The 17,840-nt window shown below is 41.9% G+C and overlaps 2 protein-coding genes across 2 annotated transcripts; both read right to left on the minus strand.

The window, feature by feature from the left end:
* Window positions 1-1,169: 1,169 nt before the first annotated feature.
* Window positions 1,170-7,465, minus strand: LOC136554078 (glutathione S-transferase-like). The gene is made up of 7 exons (XM_066545875.1): window positions 7,407-7,465; window positions 6,237-6,350; window positions 5,582-5,633; window positions 3,698-3,830; window positions 2,692-2,833; window positions 1,905-2,036; window positions 1,170-1,585 (listed from the first exon to the last, which is right to left on the minus strand). Exons 2-7 carry the CDS (start codon window positions 6,321-6,323, stop codon window positions 1,463-1,465), a joined length of 669 nt encoding a protein of 222 aa, XP_066401972.1. The 5' UTR covers window positions 6,324-6,350; window positions 7,407-7,465; the 3' UTR covers window positions 1,170-1,462.
* Window positions 7,466-10,010: 2,545 nt separating this feature from the next.
* LOC136554079 (glutathione S-transferase-like) lies at window positions 10,011-16,160 on the minus strand. Its single transcript, XM_066545876.1, has 6 exons — window positions 16,074-16,160; window positions 15,324-15,375; window positions 12,040-12,172; window positions 11,576-11,717; window positions 10,457-10,588; window positions 10,011-10,315 (listed from the first exon to the last, which is right to left on the minus strand). The coding sequence occupies exons 1-6, from the start codon at window positions 16,158-16,160 to the stop codon at window positions 10,193-10,195; spliced, it is 669 nt and encodes a 222-aa protein (XP_066401973.1). The 3' UTR covers window positions 10,011-10,192.
* Between the last annotated feature and the right edge of the window lie 1,680 nt (window positions 16,161-17,840).

The raw sequence follows: 17,840 nt of genomic DNA on the forward strand, positions 1-17,840 counted from the left end.
ATGTAGGCAGTACCTGCGGTCAAGGTCAAAAAATACATGCAAAAGTTTTCTGAATTACCCTGAACATGGCAGTGGGCAGGAATATTCTTCTTATGTTACACAGGGAGGTTGTATAACTTGCAGTGTGTCACACAATACAATCGGTTTGTTACAATAGGAGGGGCTTTCTCCCTCAGGTCCTTCCTGGACACAAGCTGCAAGTGTTGTCCAAATGCTTCAGTGAGGCAGGAGAGAAACAGCTCCTGCAACAACTCTCTGTATCTTTCAGCATGCTTTGCTGCTGAAAAACATGGGTTTATTTCCTTTTTTGATGACAAAAACTGGTTCCAGCTGCATGACATCTCCTATGAAGAAACTGCTGGCTTTAGCAAGAGCTACAGAGCCCTGAGTTTGCCCAGCTGAAAACTGCCAGTGCTCTAGTTGTAGCTGGATTTAGGGCACTGACTCTTTCATTTACAAACTTGCTTGATTTGGTGTTTAAGTAGTATCACAGAATCATAGAATGGTTTGGGGTAGAAGGCACCTTAAAGATCATCTAGTTCCAACCCTCCCGCCCTGGGCAGGAACACATTTCACTGCATAAATGCACATTTTTATCAAAGTTCCACAGTCTTGCTAACCTTAGTAGTGGAGCTTGATCAAAGCGATTAGAATGAACAACTGCAGTACAACTTGTATTAAACTTGGTTTCATATTCAGTGACATAAGTCAACATGGATTCCTGCATTCCAGGGTCTCACTAAGACCTGACACCATCCTGGCTCCTCCTTTCTCAGTAAGTTTTAAGCTGGTGCCCAGCATTTGTTTCTCAGAGTCTGCAAAGGGCTTTTAGCTGCTACAATAGACCCTCTGATAAAGGAAACATGGGTGAAGCTGCAGTACAAGACTTCAAGTGTCTAGAGGCAAAGCAGAGGTGCAGTAGGAGCTCTGGTCCAAGGATATTCCAAGTTAAGCTCAGAGGAAAGCTGAATCCAAACTTTCAGCCTCAGCTAACCAGAACCTGTAGGCTTTTCTATGAATTTCCTAGGGAAAAAAAACCCAAAAAAACATGGCCTACTATTTGGGATAATCTCTCCTAATTTTCCAACAATTCTTGGGAATGCAATAAAAACAGAATTAGACAGATCTTAGGCATAGAGGTAGCAGCAAGAAGTCAATGAACAGCCAGGTTTTGAGTATCAATAGTAAGAATTTATTTCAGGTAGTTTTTTAGTTATTTAAGGCATTCTGTGTTGTCCAATTTACCCCCTATTTAGTGAACTATTTCCTTTGCTGTTACACTCATGTAGTTTCACAATGAAGTGTCTGCAGTAGGCTAAAACCAGCCCTGTAGGTAAGGAAAGATCAAAAACATTTTTTCACTCGCTACATTAATTTGACGTTTCCATTCTTTTGATTAATTTCATCTTGCTACTACCTGCAAATACAGTGAAACAGAGTTTCTCTGACTTTAGGGTGCTGCTCAGGAGTAGAAAATTTTCATCACTTTGTCTACAACAATGTCATCTGATGGTGGTTTCCTCTGGCTGCCAGGCTGTAGAAATTTCTTTATTGTAGGGATATTGCTTATTCTTGCTTTGAAGCTCTACAAAACAAAATCAAAACAGCGCCGCGTTTAAGAATCATTGCAGCTGTCAGACATTTTAATGTCATGCATGCTCTGAAAGTCACATTACAGCTTGATGCTGCAGAAGAAACTATATGCTTCCCCCTCTTATGCTTTTGGGGTTGTAGTGACAAAATGTGGCAATAACAATGAGAATGTGGGGCCAGCTAAAAGTTCTTAGGGTATTTTATTATTTTGCATGTCACTTCTGACCCACTCACTGTCCCATATTTCCCAGCCACTTTAAGTCAGTGGTCCTTTACAATTAATTCCCCATTCAAACTGCCCATTCACTTACCTGTAAGAGAGGAAATTTGGCAAAGATATCAGGCTTCCACTCCTCTACCATCAAAATTACTTCAAGTAATTGAACATCTGCCCTGCTCAGCTGGCTGCCAACCAGAAAGTCCTTTCCATGGTCTTTCAAAACCTAAAAACAGAGAACAGAAGTAGATGATGTCTTTTATCAGTTCTTTTCTCATAAATAATGTAATATCTTCAAAGCAGGGTCACAGATTGCATGGAGTTCTCTGCGAAAGAAGGAAATGCAGTTCAAACACCTGTAGTACAAACAATGATCTGAAGGCACTGCCATCCTAGGCATCATCTATCAGCTCTTTCACTTCTACATTCCTGTCTGGCAGCTCAGTTGTGCTCAACTTGCCTTGGCTGCTGTAGCTGCACTGAAGGCTGAGCTGTATGACATACAGGGGGAACTGCAATGCTTTTACACAGCATGTATGGTACACAGCATCTATGGGCCACCTACAATACAGGGAGAACTTGATGTCAAAGCTGGTGCTGTAGTGTCTTTTGTCTGAAACAACAGACACTCTGAAACATGGACATTTGGGGAGCTCTGGGTGTGCTGGGTTTTTGCAGCTGTACATCTCTCCCAGATTTGAAGTGCCTTCTGTCCCCTCTGTAGTATCCTGTCTCCACCTTAATCCCAGCACCACTAAAATCCAGAACACTGATTTTCCAGTGGTAGCTTCTCTTCTGTTTTCCTCCATGAAACTTGTGTGCTTCCAGGATGGAGGTTCAAGGTAACAGCATCAATTGAGCTCCAACTCTTTTCCACATACCTTCTCAAAGACTGGGAAGTATCTGTTTTCAGCCTTGTCCATCATATTTGCAAAATGTTCTTCCTTTTTGTCTGCTGGTAGGTAGCCATATTTCATGAGTAACTCATTCAGATCGAACATTCCTTCCACGAACATATCAATTCTGAAAGGAAGAGATCCACTTGGTCAGGTCACACACAGTAGGTCTGAACAGCACAATAACTCCTGGCACAACCTCACTGAGATGCTGGGAAATCCCTGCCCCTTCTATCCCACACACACACACCAATACCCTGGCAGAGTTCCCCCTGGACTGCAGTTGCACTGAGGCCAGGCAGGGGGGGAGCTTGGGCCAAAGGCAAATGCAAAATTCCTAGGGATACCTAAAGACTGTAGGACTCCCACTTCTTACTGGGATTGATTCTTGTCTGGAATATGGGTTTTTGAACCTGATTACAAAACTGTCATGTGTGCCATCCAGACTTGTGTTAAAAATCCAATCAGCCTAAGTTTAACAGCAGGTCCATACCATTTCGAGCAAATATCTTGATGCATGTGTTTACCAGGGCTTAGTAATTTGAAGCATTCAGAAATACCTCAGGTCAAAACATGTGCCCCAGGAGTCCTGTCGTCTAACAACCTGTAATTAAATCTGTACTAATTCCTGGTTAGTAGTGAGAGAAGGGTTTTGGTTCCCTTAAAAGACATTTCCCTGAATGTGATGAGGAGGAAATGATACTGCTGACAACTGCAGAAGAAAATGAAATGCAGCATCAGAAGGACAGTCTGCCCCCCTGACTGCTTTCTTCTGGTAAGTGCATTGACCTCTGACTGATGATTCCTGGGCTCGCTTGCCCTATGGAATCCAGCTGGCTCTCTCTGCTGTAGACATCAGCTGCAGCCACAGTGATCTTGTGCAGTGCTGCCCTCTCCCACTGAATCGAGCTGTGAGCTGCACACCCTTGTGTTTCCCTGAGCTACAGGGGGAGCTGGGGTCTAACAAGCAAAGGTGGTACTGTTACAGTACAGGGCTCTCTCCTTCATGTCCTTCCCGTAGAGGTTGTACTTGGTCGCTATGTAGTTGGCAATGGCTCTGGTCTGCACCAGCTTCATCCCGTCGATCTCTACCATTGGCACTTGCTGAAAGAGCAGGGATCCATCTAGGCCAAAGGGAATAACACAAGGAGAAGTTCAGTCCCTCAGTGAGACCACCAGCATGTGTTAGGCAAAGTAACCACATGGATTACTTTTTTTTAGAATCTGAATCAATCTGGCTGGATAAAAAATCCCAAGATCATCAAATCCAATTGTAAAATCAACAATGCCTAATTCCACCACTAAACCCTCTCCCCAAGTGCACCTCTACATGCAGTGACTCAACCACTTCCTTGGGCAGCCTGTTCCAATGCTTGACAACCCTTTTGGTAGCAACCTTCCTCATTCTTACAGGCAGGTGTGGAAAATGCTCACCATGCAGCAGCCTCTTCTTAGTGACATGATAACAACTTAATACAATAGCAATGAAGTTGTGGAAATTTCAGATTGAGGAAAGAGTCAAATGCAGAACTGGCAGCAGTCACACACTGAAAAATGCATGCACTGCATGGCTCTAACACAGGTGATTTTCATGCAGGTTCATAGAGATGAGAAGGACTGAAAGATCGGGTCCAGCCAGTTTCTGTCGTGCTCTGCTAAATACATCTGGACTTTCTAAGCACTGGCCAACATATAATGTGAATAATAATGAATATATAAACAATAGTGAATAGAAAAGCAAAGAAGATCTTTGTGACAGCGTTTTTGACATTACAAATGGCAGCTCATCTGTACAAGCATGAAGTGGGACCAACAAGTGAGTTCCATGAGATTCCTGCAAGACCCAAATATCACTTGGAGTGAGGCTGCAGCCATGAAATTCTTCAGCTAGCATGCAGAAGCCTTGTCCTAGCAAGAAGAAATATCACCAGAAAGAGAGGTATCAGGTCAGAAAGTCAGCAAGAGTTTTTGCTTAAGGAATCATATTTCTTGACTCAGATGACTGATCAGCTATGTTCTTCTTTTAAGGTTGCATTTAGGTTTATAATTGTGTCCCAAAATACTTTTTGAAAGGCAGCCTGTAACAGGGGGACCATGTCATTATTCCTACAGGAAAGCAGGACTGCAAATGTTAACCCAAGCTCAGCTTTGTTTCCACAGGCCAGGTGAAAGGCACAGCCATGCAATTTGGTTTGGAGGAAACATGATTATCATGTCCAGGAACACAGAAGCTGAAGCCAGCACAGTGGGTTGTTGCCTTGGGAGGCAGGAATGCTGCAGAGCAACAGGTAAACTCGGAAATCTGGAACTCTGTTTTCATAGGGATCATAAAACAACAACTTTGTAGGCAACCTAAGATGCTAAAGACTTTCAAGATGATCTGAAGACAAAGGCCTCTATTGCCATAGGATGGAAGGCAATGGTCACAAGCTGAAGCAAAGGAGAGTCAACCATCTGAACTTCAAGAAAGGCTCTTTGACTGTGTGGGTTGTCCAGAGAAGCTGTACATTCTCCAACCTTGGAGATACGCAAAACCCAGCTGGACATGGTTCTGGGTAACTGGCTGGAGGGGGCCTTGCTTGAATGGGGGAGGTGGAGTAGATAATCTTGAGACATCCTTTCTGACCTCAGCCCATCTTGGATTCAGTGAAGATTGAAGCAACTGGGTGGATGATATCAGCTAACACACTGCAGGACCTCTCTCTGCACCTATGAGAGCTCATGTACAATCCAGTTAAGGGACTTTCCTTATAAGGCACTAAGATTTAACAATTCTTAAGTGTTCTCAGACAAGTAACTCTAATTCTAATGTTAATTCTGATTCTTCCTATTTTTACTATTGAGCTGATATTATCTAAAAGTGAAGGAAACTTACCCTTCTGTAACTTTGTCAGATCCTCCTTTTTTTCCAAGTACGATTCTTCAAACTGCAGGAAGAAGAAAAGTTCTGTTGTCATTCCATGATTTAGATTCTTCTTCATTTAGGTAAAGAAGGCCTAAGGAGATATGTTTTGAGCAATTTTATATTTTTATAACATAAATCGTATTTTAAAGCTGTCAGGCACCATGGCCAGCACTGTGACAGAAACCCATGGGTGATCTTGAAACACACAGACTCCCATACACCATCTCTGGTTTAGTATCAGAATCTGTCAGAGGTAAAAAAAAACAAAACTGCTGTAGTTTTGGACATTGGAATTGAACTGAAGGTACTCAGAATTGCAGGTGCTTGACCTCTGTGATTAATCAGAAGATTAAGAAGCCAGGTTCTGCTGCTGGGGTTTTAAATTTCTTCTCTCTCTAGCTACAGGGGAGGAGCATTTGTGGTGCTACCTGCAGGCTTTGCACACGATGCATGCAAGTGAGACAGGAACTTGCCCCCTGCTTAGGGCAAGCTCGTGGTCCCTGTTGGCCTGCTCAGCAATGCACTGAAGGCAGAGCTTGAAGCTGCTGCTCAGTCACACTTTCAGAAGGAACAGGAGAAGCACATATTTGTCACAGGGTCTCAGCACAAAAGACCAGAAGCAAACCTCAACCCCAGCTGCTGCCAGGAGCCACCGAATTGATTCCATGCGGCCACGTCCATTGAAGTAGTGCAGCCTGGGTTTTCCAGACATGTTTCCACGTGCCTGATTCCCTGGTATCTGCAATGAAGAAAGAAGGTTTGCAATTTTGAGTCTCTAACTGGCTCTCAAAGTTGTCTTTTTTGAAACCAATGATTTATCGTCCAAGACTTTACTTAATCAACAGTGGAGGTAAAAGATTATATTGAGAGACTGCCAGGTATCATTCTGCCTTCAGATATTACTTACACATGCAGAATATTTAAGGAGAACTCTGGACTTAGAATTGGCCCTGACAGAGAATAAGGATTTTAAAGTATTTTAAACTTTGCATCCAAAGTGTTCTGTTCTGACCAGAAAGCTGCATGTGCTCTTCGTGTATTTTGGCATTATCTCAGAACTCAGTTACTGTTTAATCAGATACATGCTATAAACTCAGCAATTGCTCTGCTTTCTCCAGCAGCCATTATGCTCCATTATAACCAGCCAGGAAGGAATTCTTTCCATCAGTCAATCCCTTTTACAACACTCCATGCTTCTGAAATGTCTTTAGACAAAACCTCCAAAACATGGAAGTTAATTTTGCCCCTGGTATCATCAGATTTGCCTTTACCACAGGCACAGCCACAGGGCTATGCTTGCTTGGTCCAGTTCCAACTCTGCTGGAATTTCAAGCAACAACAATTTCTAGGCAGAAACTTAAAGCAACAACAGTTTCTAGGCTGTCACCCACCCCACTCAGAACCATGTGTGCACATCAGCCACAAAGACACCCAAACAGTGCCCAGCCTAGACCAGCCTCACAGCTATTGACACCCTGTAGCAACAAAGCTGAAGCTTTATCAGCAGCAAAAGGAAAATGGCCAAACCACCACCATATTACCCTTGTAAATAACATGACAGCTTCTGGAGGAAGGAGGAGGTGAGAGGAAACATTCCCCACTTGTTGTATCTGCACTTCTTTTTCTAATTCTGTGCACCTCAAAAGCAGCTGATTAAGAATTAACATTTGGTACACATATCCATATTACTAAAGAAAATACATACACACATTTATTCTATAAAACCCATTCAATGACTGAGTTTCCTGTACAAGTGCCTGCATTTTAGGGAAAATAAAGCAAAAAACTCACTTACCTTGCACAATGTAACCCACTCTGAACTTACAGCAGCTCTGCCTTAAGATTATATAACTCTGGAGCTCCTCCTACACTGATCATTCCAAACAGCTCTCTGCAAGCAGGAGACTTCTCTCTCTTAAGCAAACAAAAACCATTATCTCTGTTAAGCTACTTCCCACCTACAGAAAATAAATTCCTGACTAATGCTGACTATGTAGAAATGTAAAATAAATCAGATCATTGGAAATATCTATGCTAGCACAAAATGGTTATATGCCTCCGATTTTCATTGCTTGTTACCATGCTAGCTAAAAATAATTATAACAGCTGAAAAGCTCACTCAGATTAAAAGAATACTGCTATGGCAATCTCACTTTTATTCTAGGGGTTGTTTGGTTTTTGTTTTTTTTCTTTTTTGTTGTTGTTTGTTTGTTTTGTTGGTTTTTTTTTTTACTTTTTACACATTGCCATTTTACATTAATCACATCAACTAATTCAGCTCGAATCTTTCACAAGCTTCTATGCCTTGCTTAGTGAATATTCCTTCAGGTGACTTCTGTTGAATCCTCTCTGGACATCTGGGTTGGTTGTTTTTTTTTATTTTTCCTCAGTGAAAATACACACCAAAGACTGTATTTGACTGAAAGGGACAGTAAATGAAGTGTGGCATCAGAAGGCAAACTGCACTCTGCACTCCTGACTGCTTTCTTTGGACAACTCAATAGATTTCAAAAAGTCATACATTCAAATACAGCATATATTCCCATGTACCTTCCTGCCTATCTAACCTACCTGGGTAATATTGTTGTAGCCATCATCTGCAGTTACAGTACAGCAGGCTGTCTCTTTCATGTCCTTCCAGTATGCATCCTTGATTGCTTGGTAGCTGAAAATGATCCTCATCCTGTCAATCCCTACTGTTGGTGTTCCATGCTTGACAATAAAATAAACTTAATAATTTATTTAGAGCTAGAATCACAGAAGGACAAGGCATCAAAAGAGTCACCACTCAATGTATTGTCTTTTAGGAGGTGCCTAGTCCCCATGTGGAACACTGTATCCCATATGGCACATAAGGGGAGCCAGGCTTCACAAAAGAGGACCCCTGACTGAGAGCACCTCTTGTAGCTCCCCATTCTGGTTAGGGCTCTATGTCCCTCTGCCCCCTCCTTACATTTTGGGAAGGTCTTCCATCCAGCCTCTGACACTGTTGGAAACAGTGTTTCTCACATTTTTGGACACACATGACTTAGGACACAGAATCTAGGATAATGTAGGAGACTGAAGCTCTCATGCAGTGACATGTGCACCAATGTGCATCTGGCTGTTTCACAAACCCAAACTCCCTTTTAGGTAACTTGTCTGGATTTGACATTTGTAGGCCTGCCCCTGATAAACTCTAGGAGACATCCTTGAGTCTAGTGATCACCTGGTAGGGAAACACGAGTTCAAGCCTAAAAGTTAATGATAGTGTAGACAACTTAGAAAAACCCATCTCACCTAACTTTGTAGACACCTGCATCTGGTCTAGCTGTCTAGTCGCCTTCCAATAGGTCCAAATTCAGGAGGAATCCCTCAGCATGTTCTTCAGTTACAGCTGAACTACTCAAGAATGATTGTGTCTCAACTGAGATAGTTAAAAGTTTTGATGAAGCCAGTCCCTTCAGCCTTCCCTTAGAGGTAGGGGAGAGGAGCACCCTCTTCAGAGGGTGATTTAATGCCAACACTGACATTTCTTGTTCTGTCACAAGTATCCATTGAGATTTCAGGCAACTAAGTCCAATATAGTCTGTCTCATAACTTGACTTTCAGAAATGTCACTTCACTGAGCTATTTTGGGAAATATTATTCTTCTGTTGTCTCCCTCAGGTTCATTTTTCCATATTTTTTCTAATTTCTTTTTTTCTTCACTCATGTCATAGACTATTAAGCATCAGATCTGGTTACTGACAGTTGTTGGAACACAGTTTCCTTCTAAGCAGCTGCTTCTCTGTTGCATCAGGCCACTTCACAAGGCTGTTTTTTGTCTGTTGTAATATTTTTATTTGAAATTAAATGTACTGTGAGTATCTGTTGCTCTGTGTTCTGTCCTAAAGGTGTAGAAATAAACCCCCTCTGCCTTGCCACAGTCTGCAAAGCAGACTGCACCTTGCTTTCACAACACTTTGCTCTCAAGAGGTAATATATTTGTAAGCAGCTTGGGAGTAGCTGGTATGATCATTCAGGTTTGAAATACCTGATTTATAGACAAAAGTAATCAGAAAAAAAAAAAAAAAAAACCAACAAAAATTTTTGCAAAAACTTTACTGAGGGACCTTAAAAATCCAATTCATGCAAAGCTTTAAATTTGAGAATGGAAATTTGAAACAAGTCTACTTCTTTAAAGGCTAAGTGGTGCTGCACATCTTCTCTTTCTTCTCTTCCACAGCTCTTACTCTGAGCTTCTTTTCATGTAGTAAATATCTTCTCCCACAAGTTGTATTCTGACAATACTAACACTGCATTGTTTTTTCCAAATTAATAAATTCCCAACCCTACAAATAGTTCTTTGCCTCCATACCCCTTTGTTTTCATGTTTTGCCAAGCATTTGATATCAATAAAGAAAAAGCTGCTGTCACATTGCCAGTGTAACAGAATGCTTTATTTCTGGTACGGGTTGCTTTGTTCCTCTAGCACTGGTTTTAATTAAAACAATACTAATTTGCTGAGCTTCCTTCTCCTTTGGTTTAGGGTTTGGGGTTGCTGCTCTGCTTTCTCCTGCTCTCCCAGCATTTTGGGTCTCATCAAAGGTGGCAAGGATTTCATTTCTTAAAAACCTTCAACACAGTTTCTACATAATGGGCATCTGGTGGGGGTTTCCTTGGGCTGCCAGGCTGCAGGAACTTCTTAATTGTAGGCATATTGCTCATTTTGGTTTTAAACACCTAAAAAAAGATTGAAATAATTAAAAAACAGAGCAAGAGAGGAATTCCAGCCACAAAAATGTGATTATCCAGCATGGGGAGATGATTACTTCAGGACTGACCTCTAGCTCCTGAATACAGCATGCTCAGTAATTAAATTACCTGCAACTGAGGAAACCCTGAGAGCACATCAGGAACTTTCTCCTCCACTGCTAAAATGGCTTCCATTAGCTGAACATCTGCCCAGCTGAATTTGTTGCCCACAAGAAAGTCTTGGCCATGTTGTTTCAAAACCTGGAGAAGACAAGAAAACATGGGCTGCAGATGAGAGTGGGGCATATGGGCATCCTTGGCAGCTAAACCTCACAGCACAGCTGCAGAGCTGAGCAGCAATTCTATCTGAAATTTCAGGGTGGACCTTTCAGCTGAAGCTAAGCCTAAATTTCATTATTGCTGGGAAAAAATGAAGTTTTGTTCATTTTGTGTTCTAATACACAGACTACAAACTTTGGTCACTAAGTAATAATGAATGATGATGGGCACTAGGAACAAAAACAAAACCACGTGCTTCAGTAGACTAGTAACAGTCCTAGAATTAGAAACAGGGACAATGGAGGAAGCAACAAGCAATTTAAGGAATTCACAGAACTTCCATTTACATGTTTCATGTGAAGTGATGTCCAATGCTGATATCAGGAAGCAAACTTAGAAATGCAGAATTGCAACAACTAACTAAAGAAAATCCCTGATTTTGGGAACAGACTATTTTAGTGCTAAGAACCTGTGTGATGTTCAGCCTTTATTATTGTTTTGCAAGAAAACTAGATCAATATTACAAAAGTGGGAAATATTGCCAGATGCATGAATCATATGGGTTGGGTTTATTGTTTTATAAATCTCTGACTGTAGTTTTACTAAAGTACTCCTTTCTACAGGATTTGTGTATGAGGAAGTTTTGCATTTGCATTGAAACTTTTCCAAATGAAATTAAATATGGCGGAGAGATGGGCTTCAAACAAATATAAGTCTAGAACTACTCCTTCAAGAAAAATAATCCCAAAAACTTTTAGTGAAAAGTTTTTCTGTACAGCTGAGAACATATTGCTTCACGGATGTTCAAATACCACAGCCTTGACAACACAAGCAAACAAAGAGAGGAAGATGTGCTGCTCTATTTCCCCTTTTCTGAGAGCCAAAAAAGCTGAGGATTGGGAACTGACCTACACTACAAACACATTCTTTTTTGGATAATTTGATAGACACATACTTGCTGTCGCTTACCTTTTCAAAGACGGGAAAGTACCTGTTAGTTGCTCTCTCCTTAATTGACTCAAGATTTTTCTCCTTTGCATCAGGTGGAGAGAAAGGAAACATCAAAATCATTTGCATCAGATCTGATATTCCCTCCACATACATGTCAATCCTATTGGTCAGGGGAAGATGGGAGAAAAAAAGCACAGAAGTTATTTCATCTGTTTTCCAATTAACTAAGGCAACTTACAGGAATTTTATATCACCAATATAGTGCCAATTTTCACAGCCAAAACTAAGCATGAACGAAACCTGAATATTTTTCTAAAAGAAAAGAAGCCTGTTTCTGTTAGGAGCATTTCAGAAGCAGTGGTTAAATCTTATTGTTAGCCTTTTTGATGCCTTTATATGGGGTTTACAGGATTGAATTTGGTTTATATAATGTAGCTATCAAATAACTGACTGCTCTGTTAGTGATAGGAGGTGTTACATACAGGGCTCTCTCCTTCAAGTCTTTCCCATAGAGATTGTATTTCCCTGCTATGTAGCTCATGATGGCTCTGGTCTGCACCATCTTCATCCCATCGATCTCAACCAGGGGCACTTGCTGGAAGAGCAGGAATCCATCTAGGGTGGAGAGGTGAAGGAAAGCCTGTTAATTCCTCCTGCAAGGTGCACAGGAGAAGGAGACACTGAGCACATTTCTCTTGCAGTGTAGACCACTGATGTCTTGCTCTAACTGTACAACTCATAGCACTCAACTAACGTTGTGGGGAGGATCAAACAGCCTGCATCACACTCCTACAAAGTCACCACAGCACAGCTGGGCCCTGGGCTTGACAGCATTGACAGAGCTTCAGTGGCTGGTGGGAGTTGGCCCTGCCTGCACCTCTGCACTTCTGGAGACTGCCCACGGTGGCAGGAAAAGCCTGAACCAGCACTTCCAACCCAAGGCACAGGAGGAGAATGAAGATACCCAGTAAATCTGAACTTGAAAAAAATCCAATTCTTTTGAATGCAGATCAATTCCCTGACAGGGACATACACAGGTAGTACTGCAGCAAGACCAAGCTGCAGGATTACAAGGGGTTAGGTCCCTTTAAACATCCTGAAGCTACAGAGCTAAAGGCAGAGCCTGTGATAGCTGTTGGTGCTTGAATAAGTTTCACACAGTCACTTCAGGACCAGAGTTTGAGTGTCTCCATAGATTTTACAGGCCTAGTCCCAGTGCCATTCTCTAACAATTTAGGCCTATATAGAAACATCTTTATAGTCCCATTTTCTGCTGGTGCTGGTAGGAGCAATTGTCTGAGCTTTCAGTGAGGCAGTTCTGAGAGCTAAGTACACACAGAGATTTAGCATTGCAAAGTCAGTCTATTCTAGACCAGTTTTCTGTTGGACTAATTCACTGTTTTTGGAGACACTCCCTCCTCCATCTACACACTAATGGCATCCAGAAAACAATCCTGCCCTGTGTATAATCACAGCAGAACTCCAAATCCAAATAGGCAGCTGCCACTTGCATTACTCAAAGTCAATGATTTATTTTAATTGCTCAATTTGTATCTGTTTGGTGAATCCTTCTTTCAGATATGAAAGTTCATTTCAACAAGCACATCTGCCTGCCTTTTTCTTCAGAGCTGTTAAAATACCTTGCTAGGCTAGAATTAATATTCTTCACTCATTCTACATTATTAATTTACAGTTGAAATTCAAAGAGTAGTTATCTCTGCAGCAACAAATAGCTTGTATTTGCTTCTTGTAAACATTCACAGAAAGATCATGTGTGTTCTTGTCTTTCCAGAACACACCTCTGCATCTTAAGGAAGAAACATTACTTGGTACCTATCTAGCAGAAACAATAGAATAGCAAAACTAATAGATCTGGAAGGATATTTTTCAGCAGAAAGATGTGAAGTGAAAAATAACATTTGTCTTTCTGGCCCTTGACAAAAAGCAACGCAGCAAATATGACTGAATACACCATTTGTTTCTTATCTACAGAAAAGAGGAGTCCCTCTTAAAATCAGTAGTGGACTGCCTCTCCTCCCTCATTTTGTAGGGAGAACCACTTCACATAACCACAGCACAGAATACATATGCAGGATTAAAAGGAGTTTACCCGTAATTCCAGGGATTGGGTTGTTCTCTCCAAAGGTGGTCTGTGCAGCACACATTAAAAAACAATCACCTGCTATTTGTAACCAACCAGCAGAGCTCACTGATACCCACGTAGCACCTGGGCAACCTTTGGCTGCACAGACTGAGCCAGGTTAGTCATCCCGCAGGCCAAGAGGTACAGGTCTGCACAGGCCAAGGGTATTTAATTCTCTTTGCCTCCAAAACAGCTGTCTCTCTGCAAGCTGCCTGTTGGGAACAGCCTCTGGCCCAGGCATCATCCTGACACTGCTGGGGCATTGCCTGGAGGATCATCAGCTGGCACAGGCCAAAGTCATGCCTGGGCCAGTCTAACGATGTGGTAGAGTCTAAACACAGGAAACTGTCAAAAATCATATTGGTAGGGAGAGGAGAAAAGTTTAAGGGAGAAGTAATGTGGAGTTACTCCTGTTGAGTCCTGCCCTGCACAACTGGCAACATTCCAGAGGCTCCTTTATCAGGATGACTAATTTATCTATCTTTCTTCAACCCATTCTATTAAACCACACCTTTTTTCTTTGTGTTCTCACCATCTTAAGCTCAATATATAGATATAAAACGCTTGATCTTTATAAAACTTCCCTATCCTTTTCACCACCATTTAATTCTTCTCTCTGGATATCAATAAGCTCAGATACAATCCTGGTTACAGTATCACTGCTTCTAGATAACCCAGTTTTGTGAAAGATATAGAAATTTGGGCTTTCAGTACCTGTGCTCTTACATTTAGAGCTATAATTGGTTTCTGTACACTGTGCTGTCCTCCCACATTGTAAGAGTCCCAGCAAACTGGACCTGCAAATTTAATTCTTATCTATTTAATACCACTTCTATCTTATTTTTGTTCACTTTAGTTTTCCCTGTCAGAATTTCTTTAGACACAGTTTTTTCTTTCTGCATTCAGCCACAATGCAGGCAAGACCTCTTCCAAGCCTCCTTGTATAGCTTGGCAAGCCCAGCCTGCTCTGAGGTTTTTCTCACTTGTCTTGGGCAGCAGGTAAACTGTGGGGCATATACTCTCTCTGCTGCTCCTCACTATCCCAACTCCTTCTCCACTCTGGCAGGAAGGTCTTCTCTTTCCAGGGTGACTGTAGAGGGGTTCACTGCTGGATTACTCTGACCAGATTCAAGGGCAGTGGCTAGGGCTTTGCACTGGTGTGTGGGAAGAACTGGTCTTGCTCCCAAGGTTGGCATGAAGCCTTTGTGGCATGCTGCTTTGACCATGCCAGGCTTTCCACAGGTCTCCCTGCTGGCTCCATGCTTTTTAACTAGGGGAAGCTTCCCATCTCAGGCTCAGGGAGTTCTATTTGTCCTGAACCAAAAATGTGCAAGGTACCATGCTGGAATGTACCATTCAACAGCATAGGTAAGTAAGTTGTATTAAGTAGAAGTGTTTGCTTTTTTAGTGTACTAGAATAAACACAATCACAGAAGCTCTAACTTTTAGCTTATACCAGTTATTTAGCACTGGAAATAGCAGGTTACTCAAAGCTAGTATTGCACTATTCAAGGTGTGCACCCAGAAGTTTCCACTGGTTTAAGTAAATTATTTCAAACCATAAGTTTAGCTAGGCTGGACAATTATTTTGAAGGACTAAGTCTTAGGTGTCAGGAATCTTACCTTTGATTAACTTGTCATACTGCTCTTTTGTTTCCAAATAAACTTCTTCAAACTGAAAAAGGAGTAAGAATTATGTCACGCTGCTGTATTTGAACATTTTTCTTCTGTTAAGTGATAGCACATAACCATGCCCAGAATTACTGAGTCAAGCAAAAGGTAATGGGCCAGATCTGCAGCTGCACTGTTTAGGTGCAGATGTCCCAAGGATCCCTCACACACCCTGGCAGCTGATGGGGAGCAGAAGGAGGGCCTGGACACTTCTGCATCAGTGCACTGATTCAGAAATAACTGAAGACCAAGCTCAAACAGTGTGCAGGAATCTACAGAAACAAGACAGGTTGGAGCCAATGCCAAGGGAAACACAAGGCACATCAAATATTTCTAACCCCACCCCAGCATACACACATTACAACTGCAAACTTAATAAGACTGCTAGCACAGCTAGATAACTTATGATTAATAAAGGCCCTTAATTAAGGGGCCATATAATTAATAAATCCCCATTTTGTTCCCTTATGATTAATCACATCAGGAGATTGCTACGACTTCTAATAAATTCTGAATGCCACTGAGTTTGCAGCCCAAGTATCAACCAGGGAACAAGGTAGTTACAAACATGCAGTGCCATTGGACAAAAGAATTTAGCCACCCTCATGCAGCTTTTATTTGCCACATGCATGTTAAATTGTCCCTCACTGAGGAAAGTAGAGAACACAAGTCTGTAACACTCTACTGGAAATGTCAACCAACCTCCACACCAGCTGCTGCCAACAGCCATCGTATGGGTTCCATCCGGCCCCTTCCGTTCAAGTAGGTAAGCCTGGGCTTCCCCGACATGATCCTGAGCTCCTGGTTCCCTGAAAGATACTAAGCAGGAAACAGTATCTCATAAAACTGGTGTTTTAAGCACCGTTGCTTTGAGGGGAGATAGCAGCTTTTATTCTCGCTATATAGCTGTTGAAGTTTAAACTTCACTTGGTTCCTACATAAAATGAGAGACAGGCCAGTGATACCACACAGCCAGTGCTAGGAAAGGAAAGATGTGTGAATCTGTAAAGCCTTCCCCAGTGCTGCCGGGGAGGTTTCTTATGACTGCAAGCAAACACAGACCTGTTTAAACAAGTGGTATGAGTCCCTAGCTACAGGGGGAACTGCTGCCTATGAAGACAATTATACAAAGCTACTGAAAATCCTGCCACATCCTCAGGGAAATTACTCACCTCACCTCATTGCCCATCATCATAATTGAAAAGAAGAAAAGGAAAACATGTTTTACCAGTAGGCTGAAATTTGTCTAGCTTTGTTTGCCATATGTGTATTTTGCAGCTTCATATGCAGTCCATATCTTCCCTCAAATAGGGGTGAATGAATTGTTGATCTCCCTTTATTTCATTAAACAGGATGATCTTCCTTGGCCATTTTCCTGTAGCCAGCTGCATGGCTACAGCCCATTTCCTTGCTGCTTATGGCAGCCGGGAGGTGTCCCTCAAAGCCAGATGTAGAACCCAGCTGCATTGGCTCCATGTGCCCTGAGAAGTATCCCCTGGGCGTGGGGGCCCTCTGTTTCCAGGGGGACAGGCACACGGAGGCTGTCGCTGCTTTGCTGTACCTGCACCTCTCCCAGAGCACGGCAGAGACAGCGCGTTCGTACCGAGCTGCTGCATACCCCGGGCAACCAGCTGGGGTATGTGGATGGGGTATGTGGATGGCAGTGCTCAGATGTCAGCGTAAGCACTTCTACATTCGGGCCCTAATTGCTCTGTGCTTCGTGCCCTAATTACTGAAAGAACACAAATAGCATTCCCCTTCACAAAGATGTTTGTATCATACATTGACGATGAAAAAAAAACCCTTTAAAATAGATCTTCTAATCATATCCTAATGGCTCAGAGTGCCTCACTTAATAAAATTTCCAGATGACTCCAGTTTTCCCAGAGTTAAAGCCAAAGCTGCATCATTACATTTGTCACACCTTGCATCCACTTGACACTTCCTATTTGAATCAGGCTCAGTACACTCCAGTAGTATGTTTTCTTCAAGCCACAGTGCTTTGTAGGTGTACTTAAAACAAAGTACATTTGGAACATATTTTGCCCAAACTTCACTTAAATAAAAATCAAAATTGAGAGTTGCCCCTTGAGCAATTCCAGTAAGAACCAAGTCATGCTACTAAAATAAATAGGGATGTTTGGGGTAATTTAATAAACATAATCCAAATACACATTATGGGAAAAAGTATGTTCAGTTTTAAAGTGTGAATAGCTGTTCCTAATTACAATGTCTGGCTCTAGGGACAGTGTTTTATTAGTTTCTGCATCTTGTGCGACTACTTTTCACTGTAGGGCAGTATATCAATATAGTTCACAACAACTAGCTAGTGCTTCTTTCATTATCATACTTGTCAGCTTCGTTGCATCTCTATCATGTCAACACACATTGCCCCAACTTGTAACGCACAGAAACTTACAGTAAATAAGACTTTTCCTTTCACTAAAAAAGCCAACGTCAGAAATATCA

The sequence above is a fragment of the Molothrus aeneus genome, chromosome 3 (genome assembly GCF_037042795.1).
Source record: "Molothrus aeneus isolate 106 chromosome 3, BPBGC_Maene_1.0, whole genome shotgun sequence".
NCBI classification, from domain to species: domain Eukaryota; kingdom Metazoa; phylum Chordata; class Aves; order Passeriformes; family Icteridae; genus Molothrus; species Molothrus aeneus.